Source organism: Sceloporus occidentalis, unplaced genomic scaffold, assembly GCF_023333645.1.
Source record: "Sceloporus occidentalis isolate IW3139 unplaced genomic scaffold, rSceOcc1.0.p SCAF_6, whole genome shotgun sequence".
In the NCBI taxonomy this organism is placed as follows: domain Eukaryota; kingdom Metazoa; phylum Chordata; class Lepidosauria; order Squamata; family Phrynosomatidae; genus Sceloporus; species Sceloporus occidentalis.
The window spans coordinates 58,800,766-58,821,940 of NW_028316986.1; the positions used below are offsets into that span (position 1 = coordinate 58,800,766).

Genomic DNA, 21,175 nt, shown 5'->3' on the forward strand with positions numbered 1-21,175 from the left:
GTGAGGTGCCTAGTGCCCCATCATGACCTTAAAGCATGCCACCAGAAGCAACACAGAAGGAGGGAAATGTTCCAGGCGGGAAATGGGTTTTTTGCTCCTGGTGGTACACTCTGAGATTGCAGTGAAGCATTAGGCACCCTACAAGCATGAAACAAAACCTTTATTTTAACATAATTCCATGTGAGGAAAGTAAATGGTAGTCCCTGCCAGTGATCTGTCATGGTTCTGGGAGCTGTGGGAAAGACAGTGGCAGCAAGGCAAGAACAGTACAGACAATTGCTGTGGATAAAATAAGTGCACGACAGCTCTAGGGTGAGTGCAAGGCATACAAGATGGGGAGTCCATTCAGACATTTCCTCCAAGTGTAGATGGGCCCTGAGATCCAGACAAAGGGACATAGGGCGCAAAAGCAGCATTCTACAATTGTAGCTTCTGTTACAGCAGTGCTGTGGCCCAGCAAACAAAAATGTGTTATAACACCTAAAGACATTAGGCAAATAGTTTCACATTGCTGTCAACTAATAGAACAGTTATTTAGCTGGAAGTTACTAGTAGTAATAACTGATATAGTCAAGTCCTGTTTTCATCTTAGCACCATCTTACTTTCTGTTTATTTCCACTGCTGTGTTTACAAATGATTCTGACATATAGTTGTCAGAGTTAGGAGAGGATACACCACTAGAAAAGAACACACACGATAGGGAAATAAAATTTATTTTCAAGCTTAGAAGATATTTACAAACAATGGGACATATAAAAATATATAAAAAAGTACTTGACAGTGTCTTTTTGAAGCTACAAGTTTTACATGAGTATCTTTTAGCATCAATACAGCACTAGTTCTGCAATGAATGCAACTTAATTCAAAAAACAAAAATTAATGATAATGCAACATGGGGTACAAATTCATCTGGAGCAACTGATTAATGCCGACCTTTCAGTGACTTAAAGCATGGATTAATAATATTTTAGGCAGTCATAGGACAGTTAGGGTGCAAGCTATCCATTTTTACTCATGGTTTGTAAAATGTGTTAACAGCTACTACAGAGTAGAAACATTCCAGTTTTCTCTTCTTTATCCGTAACAAGGTTTGGATTCCTACTCTACTACTGGTCCACAGCACTGCTGTCCTGAAGCATAAACTTAATTCAACAAATTTATACCTTGATTTGATTTGCTGCTTTTAAAAATATGGCCATCCAACATTGATCTTAATGTTGCAATCTTAAACATGTCTTTACCCCAAAGTAAGGCCCATTGGGCTTAATGAGATTTACTTCTGAATGTTTTAGAAGCAGTTGACAGCTAGGCAATGGAAACACTTTTGATCCTGTCAAAAATAAGACACCTACGAACACTTTTACTTCTAGCAGATAAATTCTGCCACAGCTTAACTATTACTTTTGCCTAAACAGCCACTTCTTGTAGCCCACGCAGGACAGACAAGTCAGGTTTCAAGGAAAAAATATTGTTTACTGCAATCCACTGAGCAATTTGCTAGAGCTTTCCAACCCAATTTACACATAAATGACTCAGTACTCAGATAAAACTAACATAAACAGAGTAATCTTGTGGCTCACCTCATTCACATAAATGGTGCTTTTCTACATTATCATGAGACAGGAATATATACAAGTAATATGCAGATTCAGCCTGTAATGCTTTAAAAGAAAAATCCATCCACGGGGTAGAATTATATCAGCATACAACAGCAAATACATGAAGAATTGCAGACTCATAGTCACCCCAATACTTTTTAATAGAAGCAGTTATACTTTCAGCTGCAAGCCATCAAGTGATAGTACACACATGTATGAATAAAATACTATTTTCCATATATTCAATCACTCTGGCAGCTTTGATCAGTTGCAATCCTCAGTGGCCCCGTAATCTACTTTACTTTGTTCTTTCTAAGATTTGCAAAACACAGCTTATATCTGAAATTTTGATATTAAAAACACGAGAAGAACCCTGCTGGATCAGACCAAAGGCCTATGTACTCTAGCCTTGTGTTTATACAGGGGCCAACCATTTGCTTACAGGACATGACAGTAATACTATCACTAAAATCAAAAGTGGCTTTTAAAATTTGGTGTCAGTTTAAACAATACAAAATACTAAAACAGGCTAAGGTTTATTTTAAATTAGACAATTTTATGAGGGGGGGTGTCTGAAACTTGCTTCAGTTTTCATTACTCAGTTGGCATATTTTGTTCTTGCTGTGGTATGTAATATTTATTAAAGAATTCTGGCATAGAACATCATTTGGACAGACAGTATCCATAACACATATTAACAAGCTAAAAAGCTGTTCAGGGACAAACGAAGACACAGAGAAGCTGACAAATTTTGCTGTTCGAGAACTTGGGAAATAAGTTTGTCTTAGAACAGCTGTTGGTGAGCAAGCATGGTGTAGTGATCTGAATGCTGGACTATGACTCTGGAGGCCAGGATTCAAATCCCCATTCGACCATGGAAACCCACCGGGTGATCCTAGGTGAGTCATACTCTCTCAGCCTCAGAAGATGACAATGGCCAACCTTCTCAGAAGAAATTTGCCAAGAAAACCCCATCATAGGGTCACCATAAGTTGGAAACTATTTGGAAGGTACACACCATAATAGCTGTTAAAAGTCATGGCCCAAAGTAAGCTACACAGGCCTTCTTTAACATCCTCCAAACGTGCTGGATCACAACTCCCATCAACCAGCATTACCAATGCCATAGCCATACTAGCTCAAATAGAGAAGCCTGCTCTTTATGTGTATTGGCACACCTTATTCACACTTCCTTTGAAGTTCCTGCTTCTGCTGTTGTTCTAACAGCTGTAGTGCTGGGCCTCCTCTCTAGGAAGAGGCGTTGCAGTGAAACAACCTGACCTTGTTCAGCTTTTAGCACTGTCTGCTATAAAGCATCTTCAGAATGGTGACACAAATTCATGCATTCAGGCACAAAAAAGCTCTTCATCCCTGCTTAATGAGGTAATCGCAGTGAACAAATATTTATTCACAGATGCTGTTTTCTCTGTGAGCTCATCTAGCTCTATAATTGAGGCATGATGCATATTAACCTTCCTGCACTCTGTCCTTCCATTTCTATTGTGTTCTGATTAGCTTGATGAACCACTGCTGTCTATGAGCCCCATCCCCAATTCATGGAACACAAAGTCCTACTCATTGAGTATCAAAGCTTAATTTGGACATTTGATCACTGCTCACAAGGTTGCTGGGCAAAACTGTGCACTACAGAAATCACAGAGGAACTGTTTCACCTAGTACAATGAAAAGGTGCTGGTGATTATGCTCCCAAGGTTTAAAAGGAGGCCAAAAGAGACGTCACTGCAACCTTCTCCTACCTAACAGCCCAAAATCTTAAATGTCTTTTCCATGAAATCAGAGATTCTAAGGGGTATTGTACTCGATCCTGTAACTGTGTTGAGTTAATTTAAAATAAAGTACATTTTAATTTATAGCCATGTCCTTTCAAAAATGTAAAGCTTCTTCCATTATGTTACACACATTACTGTCCTGAAACCAAAGTTTCCCCACAAGAGATCGAATATATCAACTACATATACCAACTTACAGAGGTTTCTTGGGATGAAATTACCCTACGCTATTTGGCCAGGTAAAGATCTGATATGTGCACACAAATGAGTTGTGGACCAGATAGATCTTGGAATTATTGTGTCTAGCTCAGTAGTTCCCACTGCAAAAAGCATATGATTGTATCTTTGCACCCTGCCTCTCAGTTAAATGAAAGTACAAAATCTTTTATAAACTCCAAAGTCACACTAATGTCTGCCACATTCTCCCAACCTGCCATGAGTTACAGTTTATTCCTATCCCAATAAACCGTAAAAGTTAAAACACAACTTGTCTGTATTCAATAAAAATGACCTAAGTTTACTGCCCTGCCTCATGAGGCTGCTTTAGTTAAGCTAGAGGAGCAGGATTTGACTGCTGGAATTCCTGTGACTTTTATTGCTCCCATCACTTTTATTGCTTTTCCACATCATATCTGCTAAATAAATATTCTACCAGCATTTTGTATGGACATTAAAAATGAAGCATGTTGTAATTATTTAGTTATGGTATATAGTTCAGGTTTCTTTACAGCTTCCTAACAGATGTATCTAAATACCAGAAAATAGTACTCTATGGCTTAATAGGTATGAACTAGAAAACCATTACAATTATTCTGTTGTTGTATAAACTACAAAAAACTTGGAAAATTCACAAATACCAATTCACTGTGCATTTCATCTGTAAGTAACATCACTATGATGTACCAATAAGGCAATGTTACACGAACACTTCATGGCTTTTAACCCCATGCTGGATTACATTAACAGTCACAGATGGAGAGATTTTCTGGATCATCTAATCCATCCTCAAACTGATTCAGGAGATCATCCATGCTTCCTAAGCGGAACCTGGAGAACAAGACCAACACTTGCTCCAGAGAACATCAATATTGATTTAAGTGCCTTTCCCATGTTGATTTCTATGGGTCTTCCTCCATGTCATCTGGATTAGGGGCCATAATAAAATGTTTGGGGTATACAAGGTTGTGTTCATATGCATGTTCTTCCCAGCGAGCATCATCACTTTCATGGGTAATGTAACGTTCTCCAATTCGAGTTTCAAACTCCCGAAGATCAAGCCAAGTTTGATAATCCTGGAAAAGAGGAAAGTTTTAAATAAGTTATTTCTAGATAACTAATGAAAGGAATAAAGGAATGATTTTAATGCTGCAATAATTTGTCTCCAAAAAACCAGTATGCTGTGTTCTGAAAATGCCGCATGTTCCTTATCCTCTGTGCCTGCCACTGCCACCACTTTTGATATAAACCAATGTAGCAGATTGATTGCGTGCCAAAATGAAGCGGCAGGAAGAACATTCCATAGCCTTCCAAAAGCCCAGCCCCATTTCCAAAATGGGAAGGTATAAACCAAGAAGATGTGGCAAAACCACAACAGCAGACTAAATAGCAAATTCCAGAACTGAACTATTACATGTTCTCACAAATCCTTCTTACTTTAAAAGCAAAACAAGACAAACCCTCCTTTCACCTTGAGGATACAAGCACCATCTGGACCACATCAAAAAGCAAATATGAAGATTACAGGCTTTCACCAAGCCTGTGATACCCCAGCCATGCCCAGTTTTCTTACACTCCATGCTGGGGACAAGCTCAGAGAGAAGCACCCTTCGCCAAAATCACCTTTCTTCTGTGACTTTTGTGAGTTGTACCAAACGGAGGCAAAGGCTAACACACATCACATTTGGAGTTAAATAAACCTTAGAGAAATTATTTAACCTTTATCACTGTCTACTACAGAAAAACACTACTTTCCTCTGTTTGTGACAATGGCAAGCAGTTTCCAATTTTGGCATAGACTATTAGAAAGATGCATCGTCTTAGATTTATTACCTTACAATTTATTACTTTTAGAAAGCTGCACAATTTGTTCAAAGACAAACACAGTTTTTCTTCCAACACTATCTGGTAGGGGAAGAATCTTGCAGATGAGAATACCATATAAAAATACTCATGTATAAATTTTAAATTTAGGTTAAAAATTGACCCCAAAACCCTGAGTCGACCTATCCATGTGTCAATGTAAGTACTGTACACACACACACAAAACCTTTCCCTGGTGAAAGGCAAGAGTTTAATCTGCCCTGGAAACACTGGCCCCTTTCCACTCTGTCATCCATCCAGCCTTTAGTACAAACACAAACAGTTATCCCTGGGGAATTTTCTACATTCTTTGGCATTGTTTTCCTTTGCTTCATCCTTTATATTCTTCAGTACATGCTCCTCAATTTATCCATGGGTCATATCAGAATCCATAATTTTGGCCCCCCAAACCTGCCCTCAATTTATACATGAGGTCAACTTATAGTTGAGTGTAGGCTATCATAATATCTCTAGTGATCCAATACATACTTATCACTCAGCCAAAATAAAGGCATCACATTATATCTAGAAAATAGAGTAGGAAAGAAAAGTGAATCTTGTAATGCTTGATCGTTTTACTCAAGTTGTATTAAACAGTACCTTAAAACTTTAAAAGTCTCATTTATGCAAGACTCTCAGCTACTTTAGTCAGATAATGATTCATGTAATTGGACTGGGTATAGCATAGTAAAACTGGTATGCATTAGTTGTACCTGTAACCAAGGGTGACTAAGTGATTTGTCAACACTGTAGCGTTTTCTCATCTTCACTTGAAGCAAATTGTTTATTAAATCAATAGCTGGAGGGGAAAGTAAGTGAAAAATCAGAACAAGTATTCCATTTCTTTCCCCATCCCACAATGCTAATTCTGAAGGAAAATAACAGTTTCTTCACACACATAATCAGGAAGTAATTCTGAACTCAGTAGACCTTACTTCTGAGTAAAAATTCAAAGACAGGGTGTTTACTAACTAGATTTTTTTTAGTACAAATTTATACCTTCTATTAAAAGCACTTTTCAGTTAATTCAATTTAGTTTATAATGTCAGAAAGTTTACATTTGCTGTAAAAGGGATGCAGTTGGTCTAAATAACAACTTCCAGATTGTCACTTCACACAGACTAGCAGTAAATTACACATTCCATAAACATATCTGAAACATAAGGAATGTTACTTTTCTGGGGAAGGCTAGCCTACAGACATAACCTACTGCTTTGTTAATTCTGACACAAGTAAGAAACCACTCTTTAGGAAATGATGGATGTAAATTAAGTTTTGTGTACCCCACGAGTTCAAAAATACTGGTGTCATGTTTTTACATAGGATCCAGGACTGATTCTGGCAATTGGGGCTTCATCAGCATGAGAGGATTAATTTGTTGGTCAGGAATTCTCATCAGGCCAGTGATAAGGAATTATGGAAGATGCAGCCCAACACCTACATTTGTCTACCCACATCTAAGGATTTACTTCTCGTTCTAAAGTTGGCAATAGGAAAATCTTGAATATACTGCCTCTGTTTTCAAGAAGCTCTGGCTGTTCTCTACTAGCCTGCAAACCCTATATATGAAGTACAAGGCTTACAACTAAAAGTAAAAGCTTTTCTTTGTTCGCCATTCAATTACACTAAAATAATTATCAGTAACTCCTGAATGATAGCACTTTACTTCTTCCTTATAACTGCATCGTTTTGTACAACTTAGATGACATACTTTATTTTCTAAGAAAGAGAATATTTACTATACAGAAAATATTAGGAACAGTGATATTATATCCCAAGTCTCCCGATAATGATTACCTTCACTAGATACTTCCTTCCAAGGATTTGGTGGATACATAAATGCAGCATTTTGGATCTGGTCATTTATGTCTTCATCTTCATTAAATGGAAATGTACCACTCAGGCTCACATAGATGATGACTCCCACTGACCACATATCCAAAGATCTGTTGTAGCCCTTACTTCTAAGTACCTCTGGGGCCAAGTAAGCTGGGGTTCCAACTACAGACCTCCTAAAAGACTTCTCACCAATAATGCGTGCAAAACCAAAATCACAGAGCTTCACCTGGAAAACAAGCAGACTCAGAATAAATTCTTATACACATCACATAGAAAAACAAATGTATAAGGAAAGGCATTCTGTAAACATTCAGGTACACTGTAGGAAATCGTACCAAGATGATATTTTTACATGAAATACTACTGACTAGAAAAACTGAATTGTGCAATTTGCATTACTCATTAATACCAAATATTAAAATTAGCTGATTTGAACATTATGCAGTTTACATTACAAATCAAGCCCATGTTCCATAATCTGAACAGATAAAGTGGTTGGTCTTAATTATCGTTAGTGGAAACAAGTCATCTTCACACTAATTGATGAAGTTGGTTTGTTTTTACAAGGAAGGGTCGACCAAAAGGTAGGGTTGGGATGACAGACAAAAAGTGAATATAAACTGAACTGGATGCTTCCATCTATCTCTTTGTGTGGCTGTTCCAAAAGAGGAGAGCATCCAAGGAAGAGTCTTGGTTAAACCTAGGCCCCATTCAGACTCACCTATTTGCGCTGGATGGAACTGGGCAGAATCGGGTCCCCCCTCCCGAATCCCTCCAGAAGCAAGTGCCCACTAATAATTTACCTCAATCAGGGTAATTAAACCCTGAATGCCCTTGCAGCTCTAGTAGAGAGTTCACATTTGCGGAACCGGTTTAAAATGAAGGTGCCTTTGCTGTCAATCAAATTCAGTTCCGCTTTCATCAAGGTGATGTTTCCTACAGCCATCGGGCAATCAAATGTGTGCTTCACCCCCCCCTCCTTTAAAAAAAAACAGGCGGGAGTGTGTGCATATTTTGGCAAATTTAAAAACCTCCAGGTTTGGAGGTTCTAGCAGGGGAGTGCAGCTATCGTATACCCTTGACCGAAGAACGGTACACTCCTTCTATCTGGGATGGTCGTCCTCTTCCACCGAGCGCGCAGCATTGGGAGAGACGCACATGGAGCGGTGAGGGAGGAAGGGGATGCCCGCCTAGCCAGCCAGATCAGCCAAATCAACCCTGGCGATCAATGGGGTGACAGGTGTTGCAGCCAGATTGCCCTCACATCCAAACTTCCAGGTGTGTGTGTGTGTGTGTGTTGTGTGTCACTACAGATTATGGATCTTCCCCTGCCTTCGTTTTCAACCCCAAAATGCAATCTAATGCCATCAATATATTTATTGCTATTATGTACAGCGTTGTGCTATTATGTACAGCTATTATATACAGCAATATATTTATTGCTATTATGTACAGTGCTATATAAATAAATAAATAAATAATCTCTGCATCCTCCCTCTTGTCACCCCAGAATGCCTCATACACATACAATAATAATAGTAATAATAATAAATTCCTCACCCCAAATGGCATCTCTGCATCCTTTGCTTTCCCTCAGCCACCCCAAAATTCCTTACAGACACATACAGTAGCAAAAGCATTCTGTATCAATTTGCCAAACTGAAAGAGTAACATTTGTAACATTCGCACTGTAGCATTCAGATATAAAAAATAATTTGGAAAAAAAAGCCTTTTGCAAAGTGTCGTGCTAGGAGCAAGGAAATGAAAGGGAAAGTAGCACAAGCAGACACACATTTTAGATAGATAGATAGATAGATAGATAGATAGATAGATAGATGATAGATAGATAGACACACATACATACATACACACACACAAAAAAAAAACCTTTAGCAAAAAGCATGTGCATAGTCTGTCAAAAATAAAAACAAAATAAAGAGAGAGAAAGTTGCCTGCCTTCCCTCTGACCTACCCTGAATTGACCCTTTCTCCATCTCCTTCCTCCTTCTCTTCCTGCTCCCCTGTTACCCCGAGTCTGCCCTTGGCACTCCCGGCTCCATCCATCACCCCGATTGCCCTTGGCTCGCATCCTCTGGCTCCTTCTTTCTCCTCCTCCTCCTCCTTTCCCCCGGCTTCATCCTCCTCCTCCATCACCCCGATGAAGGGGAGGCATGTTCCGCCCTCTGCCCTCTCTCTGACCTAAATCCCTCCCCTGAATTTGGCCCGATCATGATCGGGGACAAGTTCATATTCACCAGACCCATTTCCCCCCCAAAAGATACAGCTTTTACTCCGCTTCCAAATGACCTGCGCTAAGGGACATTTGCCCCTGAATGGTGTGAAAGCCTCGGATTCACTTGTGGGAGATTCGGGGAGAATATGAACTTCCCATGGTTAATCCAGGTTCTGATCCAGGGTAAAAGCTAGTCTGAATGGCCCCCTAGTGGCACATCCAAATGCGGCCTTTAGGCAAGTCATAAAGAAATGGCTTTAGCTTGCACACTTAGTAACAAGTCATTTAGAGGCCTACAAATGCTGCAAATTTCCTGTTGTAAAACAGAACCCTCAACAAAAAGTTCTTTCATTCCATACCTACCTGAGGAAATGGCTCTGCTGATGCTAATAGCACATTTTCAGGTTTTAAATCACAGTGTACTATATTCTTGAAATGTAAATTCCTCAGAGCAACAAGTATCTAAAAAAGAATGAGTATTTTCTAAATTAAAAGGTCAGGCAGACAGAAAATTTACATGAAGTCAAATCAACCCTGGCGATCAATGGGTTGTGAAGGATAAAACAAAGTGAAGGATCTTCAGTTTAGAAGTTTCCAAAAATTTTGCTCTTCCTGTCCTTAATTACTGAGCCAAGGAAGTGGGAAAGCATGAACCCAACTTCTTAAGAAACTGTATCATTATTTAACCAAACAACTATGGAAGGAATTCCTTCATAAGCCTTGTTTAAGCATTATAGACCAAACACAGAAGTGATAGAGCACAGTATTCCCAGCCAGCTCCTTACACACTCCAATTCCTCTTCCCATGAGGAAATTGATTTTTCCGAAGAGGGGAGTCTCCACTGTGTGTGATGGCTCTTCATGCAATCCAGAATACACATTTTTCATGGAGATCCATCACATGCAATCCAGAAGAATGCATGGAGAACCTCTACACAGAGGTGGCTGTTCTTCAGAAAATTACTGTCCATGTGGTAAAACAATTGAAATGTGCCAGGAGGAACAGAGCTATCCATAATGCCTGAACAAGACTATAGCTGTAATGAAAAGAAATCATGGACTTTAATGGCCATATCCCTCCCAGTCTTCCTATGTTTTCCTACACAAACAGAAAGGGGGAAAAATCTAAGAATTTTGACCAGTATGCACAAAATGAATTATGTGGTGATCCAGACTCATATGCCTACCAATGACCACTTCATGAATAATATTTGTCCTGATATGAAAGATTAGCTCCACTAATAAGAGAATTTCTCTACACCATCACTTCTAGATTGCAGCATAAAGTTCAGTTCTGAAATGCAGTGGTTCTGAACAACTGCATTACACTTCACATACCTTTTTACAACTTACAGGTTAGCATTTAATTACATTCAGCTTCACCTTCAAGTAAATTAATAATAATAAATAATAAACTTTATTCTTATACCCCGCCTTTCTTCTGCAGCAATCAAGGCGGCTTACATGACTGGAATATATTGGAATAATACATACTCTCAATAAATAAATTGACACACAAACCCCTTTTAAAACAGGATTAAATACAATACAGTTTAAAAATTCAACCTGTTAAAATGACAGCAATTTTCTAGTAGAGGCAGTGGTTACATAAAGTAGGGAAAGTACAAAAATTAGATTGAACTATTCTGGAAAGGCCTGCCAGATGAGATCCATCTTGATAGCTTTTTTGAAGCTACGGATCTCCTCCGTTAAGGCGTTCCATAGTCTGGGAGCGGCAGGGGAGAATATCCTCTGGGAGGTTGTCGTTAGTCTGGTTTTTATAGGTTGCAATAAATTCCTCCCAGAGGACCTGAGGGTGCAGGGTGGGTTGTACGGAAGTAGGCGATCTCTTATATAGGTTGGACCCAAGCCATGTAGGGCTTTAAAGGTAATCACCAACACCCTGTACTGCGCCCGGAAACCAACAGGCAGACAGTGAAGAGATTTCAGAATAGGTGTAATAAGATCACTTCTAGTTTTACCACTGATCGGCCTGACTGCCATGTTTTGTACTAACTGTAGTTTCCAGACTAGGTGCAAGGGTAGCCCTATGTAGAGTGCATTGCAGAAATCGAGTCATGAGGTTTATTTATTATGGTTTACTAAGTAAAAGATTTCCGCTTTACAATAATGTGGGAAAATTCTTCTTTCAGACAAATGTATAGTTGAAGAGCACAGGGATCTACAAGGAATCAGGAACAGAGAACCCACCTGAGTGACCATAAACTTGGTGATTCTTTCTGGAAGCCGGCTTTTCTCACTGGAGAGAATCATCTCTAACATATCACCATGAAGTTTTTCCATCACAACAAAAACCCTTTCTGGAGTTTCAAACATACATTCCAGGTTTACAATCCCAGGGTGGTGCAAATTCTAGGAAAATTTATAATATTGACATGAACAACAAACTATTATGTTCCACAAGTCAGAAAATATTGATTACAGATAGGGCCTGCTTTGTCTGGATGCTGGTTTCGCTTCATTATTTTGAAAGCACTCAAGCAAACCCTAGCAATATTTATAGACACACAATATATTAAATAATCATTTTTATAATATTCCAGTCAAACTCAAAAGGTAACGTAATAAAAGTATTAAATAAAACAGTACTTAGAGATTGCACCTTGCCATATCAGCAATGCTGAGGCTCACTGTTATGTTCCTAGTTGTCTGCTAATCTAGCCTTTTCTTTCAAAAAAGAATGAAAAATAATCACCATGTACAATTTGAGCATCTGATTGCCTAACCAGTTAATGCTATTGGAATAATAAACTGATTCATTTGACACAATGACAAATACAAAATATAATTTGTACATTGTCCTATCTTTGTACCTGCAAAATGGCCACTTCATTGCGCAGTTGACTCTCCTGTTTTGTAGGGAATCGCATTTTATCAATGACTTTAATGGCCACATCCCTTCCAGTCTTCCTATGTTTTCCTACACAAACACAAAGAGAAAAAACCTAAGAATTTCCAACCTACACAAAAATGAAAGAACTGGAAGCTTATCTTCCACAAAGAGGAAGGTTTGGTAATAATATGAAATTCAGCAAAACAGTGAAATGGCAAAGGAGGGGAAATATTAGCCCTGTGTAGGCACACAATCTGTTTACATGTAGCTAATGGAACTAGTGCTAATTTTGCCCCTATTTCTATTTGATATTCACATAACAGACTTCACATTTGCATGGGGGATTAGAAAAGCAGGCCTAAATACAATTGCTAGTCTTAGCTAGAGTAGACCTATTGATTTAACTGTTGAAAAGTAAATCCCATTTATTCAGTAGATCTGCTCTAGCTAGAACTAACAACTGATTCCTAATTGGATGAATGCAGTCCAACATACATAGCCATTAGCCATATGGCCTTGCAGGTTTCATTGGTGCCAATGCTGACCTCATTTGAGTGCCAAGTGAAATCTCTATTCTTCACCCAGAATTTGAGCCAGTGACCATGGCTTGACTTTCACTTCCTGATTTGTGGATTTCCATTTATTGTTGTATCTTGGTCAATTCTTTTAACTGTTTAAATAACTATTTAACATTGTTAACATTGTTTTATTATCTGCACCACAGCCTGAAATCTCAGAAGATAAAATATAAATATAAGTATTTTAATGAATGAATGAATGAATGAATGAACAATTTATAAACCACAAATCAATGTGTAAGGACTGCAGAAGCAGAGCATATGGTACAGCTGTTGGTCTAGAAGCATTTTATTAATATATTAATTTATTATCCACCTTTCTACCCCCCGTCCCAGAATGGCACTCAAGGCAGCTGACAATAATGAAATTCTGATAAATAAAATTAAAACATAAATGATTTAAAACACACACGCACACACACAATTATAAAAAATAAAGTTCAAAAATAAAACTAAGTTCATCCAAGCAAACAGAAATCCCACTCTGAAGTATGTTCAAATGAAAAGATTTTTGCCTGCCAGCAGAAAGACAACGGAGGTCTGCCTTGGAGGATCCACAACCTAGAAGTAGCCACTGAGAAATCCCTCTTTCGTGTGCCCACCAAGTGTTTCTCCAGTGGCACTGGCATCCTAGCACTCAAAGAACATGGCTCTCATATAGTCTAAACACCAGTCATATAAAGATGATAATCAGCACTTTGAATAGATCACAATCAGCACGCAGACCTGTAGCCAGCAAAGTACTAGAACAAGAGAGCCACATGCTTACTGTTACTGGTCCCGAACAAGAATCTGGCTGCAGCATTCTGGACTAGCTGAAGTTTCTGAATACTATCCAAAAGCACTGTCATATAGTGTTGTAACAGAACTCCAAAAAGAGTGGGCTTAAGCCAGGTTCATATGCAAACATGATGTCTAATCTATTAATATCAAGTATACAGTGGTCCCTCCAGATTCGCGCAATCCGCCCTGGCAGTCATCAGGACTCTGTTTCCCAGCAGCACTTGGGACCCGGCGTGCACATGCTCTTCCTGCTCCTCCACAGCCAATGTGCATGTGGAACATCGATTGGCTGTGGCGGAGGGTGCGGGATGTCCGCACGATGCTGGGAAAGAGTCCTCATGGCTGCCAGGGCTGATTACAAGCCCCAGTGGCCCAGGCTCCAATTAAAGTCCCCAGCACCGGGGGGGGGGGGGGGGATGCCGGTAACAGACGGGGGAGGGAGGGAGCCACAGGCTTGGCCTTGTGAAGGATTGAAATCACGAGTGCCAAGGCTGCGAATCCGGAAGAACCACTGTTTATGGAGGTGGACTGGTGCAATACAAACCTACTCCCAGTGTCAGCTAAACTATCAAAAACAGTAAAGTTCTACCTTTTTTTATTTACTTCCATTTTTTTATTTTTTTATTTTTTATTTTATTTTATTTTTTGGTTTAAAGTAGAAAGCAACTGTCACCAGCTTTAGGACTAATCTCACTTTAATACCACAACTCCACATGACCAAGATGAAAAGAGGATGTGAAGAATTTCTTTATCTGAAATCAAAAGCTACATATTTACTAGAAGACATAATGGTACACAACTGTACCAATATGTGTATAAAACCTCTCTCAACTTTCAGCTAGGAAAAAAAAACTTGGTTCCACCTACCCCTTCCTTGTGTGGGTAGGAAAGAAATGGGCCAAACACTCGAAGGGGCACAACAAACCAGCATTTTGTGCTGGCCTGTAGGCGTGGTGAAGGCTGAGCATCCGGATGCTCCAAGCCCTCACCGTGTCGCCCAGGTGAGAGCATGCCCATCTACATGGTGCACGCCATGGTGATGCTCATTGTGCGCAGCATCTAAACAGCACTGCACACAAGGGGCATCACCATGGCGCACAACTCCAAGGTCTGTATAGCCCCTCAGTCAGAATTTCCAGGAGATTCTGAAAGCCCCCACTCCCAGGAAAGGTAATCCCTATTATCTCTGATAAATGTTAGGAAATAACATCAGGAATTCCTCTGTGCACATAGGCCAGTTCTCAATGTTGTCTCAAGTGGGTGGGAGACACCCTGACCACCAACCCCACTAAAGAGCGCATTTCAAATTTTAATAAACTTTTCACCATACAAAGAAGCTTGTTTCCAATCCCATTCTTAGCAACAGTCAACTGTAAAACAAAATCACTGTTACTCATCTACTACAGAGGAGAAATTCATACTAACCAGAGTTACCTAATAGTTCATTTTTTAAAAGCTAAGACAATACTCTAGCTGCTAAAAGAGTCATCCTCAATTAAAAGAAATTATGGAATAAAACATGCAAAACCCTTGATTCTAAACCTTGATAATTCACATTCATTAAAAGAAACGGGAATTTAAAAATAAACACCTGTTCAAATGAACAGTTAACCAATCTATTTCAGGTGTGCAAAATATACACATAAAGAGGAACAAAGAACGCTAAAGAAATACTACAAGAACACTGTACTACTGCTATTTTAGAGGCCTAGCTAGACCTCACCTGGAATTCCTTATTCAGTACTGGTGGTTCTGTAACAAGTCAGGGAACAGTAACTGCTCTGGAAGATAGTTGCAAGCAGAAAGAGTACTTGCCTTAAATATTTAAATATAAGTACAAGGTTAAAAAAAGGGTATATTTGCATTAAAGTATGAAGCAACCTAACAGTAACATTTCTGAACGTTCACAAAGAAGAAGAGTCAATTAAATAGGAAGGAAGTTTGTTAAGACTTGGCTAAATATTGCATAAAACAGACAGTGGATGCTTTCTCCTAATCTGAGAGAATAGCATGGAGCAAAATTGTCGAACCTGAACTGCCAAGGAATCCATCTGTGAAACCAACAAAAATTTGTTTAACCTTCATGGCTACCAAGATGAGTTATGACATGAAGCTGCAAAAAGCAGAGCAGAGGAAATGTTTTTTTTTAAAAAAAAATCTCAGAAGTTACCGTATACCAGATCAGGCCAATGGTTGATCCAGCTTAATAGTGTCTACATGGCAGCAACTCTCCAGGATTTCCAAAAGTCTTTCCAACCCCAGGTGCCAGGGACCAAACTTGGGATCTTTGGCATGCAAAGTATGTGCTTTACCACTGAGCTAAAAGCGCTCACTGTTGTTCTCATATTTCATTATTGTTCCAATTTTTTCATGATTTCTGCCATATCATCTTTTTATAATAAATCTGCCATGTTTGTTTTATAGCTTAACATTTCAGAAAAAGTATACTGCAAAGAAGCCAAGTACAGCTTCACAAGTTTCCAATGATGTTTATACAAACTTACCTCCATACACAATTCCAAACTGCCCAGAACCAAGCACATCGTCAGCAAAGATCTGATATACTGAACTGATATCCTAGGGAAAGGAAGGGAGTTGGCCAGGAAAAGTAAACATCAGGTTAAATTATTTTTTTAAATGTTCAGATTAATACCACAGAGGCAGAAACTAGACTTTTAAGAACTGTATTTCTTACACAATAAAGAGGAAATAAAAAAGTCATGATGAGTAGTTTTAGGACTTTTGTCTGTTACAACTTGTTAAAACTCATTACTAGTGTTTATTACATATAGCAACATATTAAACAAGTTTAAAGTGAGACATGTAAGTCCCTTGTTGATTAAAAGGCCTAACAATCACTAACACTATTATGTACCCCAGAAAATAGTCCCCAGCTATGTACTGATAGAATGAAACAGAGTTTGCAGCCAGCATGGAATCTTGCATGCTAAAGCCAATCTGTAAGAAGCAGACCATAAAAAGCCCTTAAGAACCATAGTTATTTGTTAGTTGGTTTTCAGAATGTCCACCTGGTACATATGTATCTCATTACATAGATTTACCACTATGCTTACAGTCAAAAAGGAGTTTCAGTCAACTGTGTATCACTGACAAACACCTGCAGGATGCATACAATTGTAATGTACCACAGTGTGGGCAAAGACAGGACACACACAATTTGGCATCACTGCTTCAGAAGTGTCTCTAACAGTGAATGACACCTATTAAACCACCACTAGGCCTAGCTGCTATCATAGGTAACCAGAAGACTGCCTTTGTTTCACAAAGGCCAGCAAACACTACCTGGGATTTAAGAAGATGAAGTGCATGAAACTAAGCCATCTTTTCCTCCTAAATGCCCACTTTCCCTGCCCATCCACCTTCATAAATATATCTACAGTCAGCCCCCCACATTCACTGGGGTTAGAGGCACAGGACCTCAGTGAAAGTGGAAAAACCACAAATAACTCTAGGCCCCTCCCCACCATGGATGACTCTCAGACGGCAAGTTTCTTCCACAAGGCAGAAGCAGCTAGCTTGCTGCTGCTTCCAAACCAGCCCTACACAATTTTCAATAAGACGACAGGTTTGCAGTCTCGCAAAGCTTGCCGATTCTATTAAAAGTCAAACCCACAAATATGGAGAAGTGGCTGCATACAAACATGTCTCAGGAAGAGTATATAAAAGAGTGTTATTTACATTCAAAATTTCAACAGTGTATAAGGTTTCACATTATAAGTTCAAAATTTGCTACTAAAATGTACTACATTAAATTTAATTCCTGTATTGGTGAGAAAAAGGGAAACACAATTTGACAATATAATTTATGAAGTTTCTCATTATGTATCCCTCATTACTAAAAGCATAAGTGGACCTGACGTCATGTAGCATTTTGCTCTATACCAAGTACACACTACAGTACACTAGACTACACTGCATAGGATAGTTCACCTAACACAAATAAGGAATTGTTCAGAATGTCATGAATGTTTAACTCTAATTTTTAACATAAAATAATTATCAGAAATAAGTGACAACAAACCAGTTACACTAGCACTTATACTTTACAACTCACCACATTTTCTTGGATCTGGCAATTTGAAACAGAAATGCTGACAGATATTTCTTCTGCAATAAGAAACAATATATGTTTTATGTATGGAAATGGTATTATAATGAAAAATGAAAGGCTTAGAGGCCAAACATTTGATTGACAAGTTCTAACCAATGTACAATATTGATCTCCAACCCCGTCTTCCAGGTTCTGCTAACCCACAGCCTCCAAAATTTGCCTTGCACTGATGGTGACATCAAATGTCTCTCCCTAGAGTGGGTGAAATATTTTCCTCCACCTTCATTTTCTCATTGGCCATGAAATGTAATGCTTATGTTCTTCTTTCATTCAAGTTACATATTCTCTTTGAGTCACTAATTTTCAGGAACTGAGATACTTGCAGATGAAAATCTCAGGCTAAACCATAGCAAATATTCCCCAATTCAGACTTCAGTTGTATTAAGGCTTTACCAGAACCTAAACCTTCTAACCTATTTTTGGTCCAAGTCCTGCTATCTGTGAGGAAGGACAGGTTGCTTATCTGCAACTATAGTTCTTCAAGTGGCCATTTATGTACTCACACAAATGGGTTATGTGCACCTGAGCAATGACCTGTTCAGAACTTTCTAGAGCTGTAATGCAGCTGTTTTGTTGGTAGCCCTGCCCTCTCCTGACACCTAATGAAAGCACTTCTAACACCTCAGTTCCATGGACGCCAATGCAACAGCACCCAAGGATCTGACAAAAAAAGGCGTGATGAGGGGATGATGAGCAGGGTTGTGTGAGTTCACAGATGACCACTTGAAAAACTACAGTAAGCAACCTGTCCTCCTTCTTTATGGTCCCTGTGACTCATACAAATGGGAGACTAGTCAGCTACAAACTGTAGGAGGCAGGAGTATCATGCCATACAGGAAAAGTGCATAGCCCTTCCAAAAGCCACCTCTATCTGATCATCTCATTTCCTGTCTGTAGTGAGTTATGAAATTGACAGCTGAGACCAAATGTTAGCCTTGCAGATATCATGTGGAAGGACCCCTCTCAGGAATGCTGCCAAAGCCACTATTGCTCTAATTGAATAAGATCTCACTTTAACTGGGGGTTGTTGTTTGATAGCTGCTGAGATGATATAAGACATCATTTTTTGTATACAAAGGAAAAGCTTCTGTGACTTCCTGAAAGTGACCATCCAATCCACATAAAAAGTTAGGGCCCGACAGACAGCAAGACAATGGTATGAATGCTCCAGATACGAGACTGGAATCTGCCAAAATGCTGGTAAAACAATATCTTGATTAAGATGAAATATAGATATAACTTTCAAGGGGAAAGAAATGTCCAGCTAAAGGACAACCCTGTAGGTACATCTAATCAGCCCTCAATACATAGAGCCTGCAAGCTTTCCTTGCTCAAGTAACTACCAGGAAGAAAAACATATTCCATGCAAGCTACGTATTGGAAATAACACATCATCATCAGATCAAAACATGTCTTTGTCAACTGAAAGAGGACCAGTTCCAGGCTTCACTGCGAGACAGTGCCAAGTACCGGGGGGTGGAGGTTTTTATAGCCCCTCTTTTACCAGAGGGTCTCAAAAGCACAACAATTTGCCTGGATGATCACAATGTCATGAAATTGCAACTAAACAGCATCTCAAAGAGGAAAGAGCAAGATTTGTATCCAATAAGATGTCGAAAAAATCCAAGACATGAGAAATTTGTGCCATAGCTGGAAGAACACCCTTTGAACTAGGTGCAGCTAGGTGCAGAAGATGTCCTGTCATTACCTTTTTGACCACTTTGGGGTTACCATTATGCACCTGGGTGCATGCTGTTTAATTTTTGCCACTAAGCTGGTAATGAATGGAAATGTGTACACTACAAGTCCTGTCCAACTCACCAGGAATGTATCACTGAGCAAGCCTTTTCTCTTGCATGCTCTGCAATAAAAGATCTTGCACTGCTTCATCTAAGGCAATGAAGAAAGATCTATGGACGATGAACTGAAGACTATGGGGGAGAAAAAACAGATGTAACTTCCACTCGTGGCAGGATACAGGTGCCCGACTTAATGCTTCACCAATGTGTTCTGTTTTTCTAGAAGGTAATAGTAGTATGCGTTGAGGAATGAACCAATCCCAAATAGAGAAAAGAATGTGACCTCATTCCCCTTGCTTGTTCTGATAGAAGACCACTGTGGTGTTGTCAGTGACTATTTGAATGGCCTTTCCCCTTAAAATATCTTTGAAGGCTCAAAATGCTTTTTTGACAGCAAGCAATTCTAGTGCACTTATGTGTAAGGCTCTCTTCCACAGACAGACCATCAACCTCTATCAACCCTTTAAAGTGGGCTCCTTCAAGGGATGCATATGTTGTGACGGCTGCAGCAGGCTGAAGTGGAAGAAATGACATTCCTGCCTGAGAATTCCTGAAATCCACCCACCATTTTAGAGTTCGAAGAAGTCTTCTGTTTGGTGAATCCATGAAGAGACTGAAGCATGACAGGAACCATGTTTTCAATGGTCTCATCCAGAACCTTGCAAATGGAGTGACAGAGGTTGTTGAAGCCATGTAACCCAAGAGAGCTTAAATGCCTCTTGCTCTTACTCTTTGAGTGTGTAGGCACCAAAGGATGGACTTTGAAGCACTAGGTTCCTATAGACAAGCAACCTGCATACAAGAACCTATCAGTTTCCCAATGAAACATGGTTTCTAGGTGAGATTTGTCTAGATTCACAATGAGGCAACAAAGTGAGTAGCTGAAAGGTCAAAGTAATGTTTGATGTTTATGTGTCACAAGTAGCCAATTGTCTATGTATGAGTACAGAATGAAGCCAAGCAGCAATCATTGCCATGCTCTTGATAAAATCCTGAGGGGGAGTGTTCAATCTAAACAGAAGGACCTGAAAGCAGACAGAATTTTCCACAATGAAACAGAGGAAACTCCAGTGGTATGTTCTGATCACTATATAGGAGGAAGTATGGCAGGGGATTGGATTGGATGGCCCTTGTGGTCTCTTCCAACTCTACAATTCTATGATTCTAAGTACTCATCTTTCAGGTCTAGAGTAGCAAATCCATCCTCTTCTGCATCAGGAGAAGAATGGAGTTGTGAATAATCATTCTGAAATGCCCTAGCTGCACATAGAAATTGATGTCTCTTAGGCCCAGAATGGGACACAGTCCTCCATCCTTCGTGGACACAATAAAATAGCAATAGCAATAGCAATAGCAAGTACATTTCGATACTAATCAGTGAACTAGCACTCCCTAAGTGGTTTACAATGTGTGTATAATGTTTACAAATAATGGAAGAATACCCCTCTTCCATGCTGATGAGGAAACTGGACAGTCTTGATAGCTCCTT

The 21,175-nt window shown here is 39.3% G+C and overlaps 1 protein-coding gene across 6 annotated transcripts in view; it reads right to left on the bottom strand.

Annotated features, from left to right (window-relative positions):
* Positions 1–698: 698 nt before the first annotated feature.
* The window catches only part of PRKD3 (protein kinase D3), an 85,946-nt gene continuing 65,469 nt past the window's right edge, over positions 699–21,175 (bottom strand). For all 6 annotated transcript variants that reach the window (XM_089529769.1, XM_089529770.1, XM_089529767.1 and 3 more), the window contains 8 exons: positions 17,831–17,883; positions 16,260–16,332; positions 12,375–12,481; positions 11,752–11,913; positions 9,904–10,002; positions 7,266–7,533; positions 6,182–6,267; positions 699–4,681 (listed from right to left, as the gene is read on the bottom strand). In XM_089529769.1, coding sequence (XP_089385895.1) covers positions 4,508–4,681; positions 6,182–6,267; positions 7,266–7,533; positions 9,904–10,002; positions 11,752–11,913; positions 12,375–12,481; positions 16,260–16,332; positions 17,831–17,883 — 1,022 coding nt within the window. In that variant the 3' untranslated portion in view covers positions 699–4,507. The remainder of the gene's footprint in view (positions 4,682–6,181; positions 6,268–7,265; positions 7,534–9,903; positions 10,003–11,751; positions 11,914–12,374; positions 12,482–16,259; positions 16,333–17,830; positions 17,884–21,175) is intronic.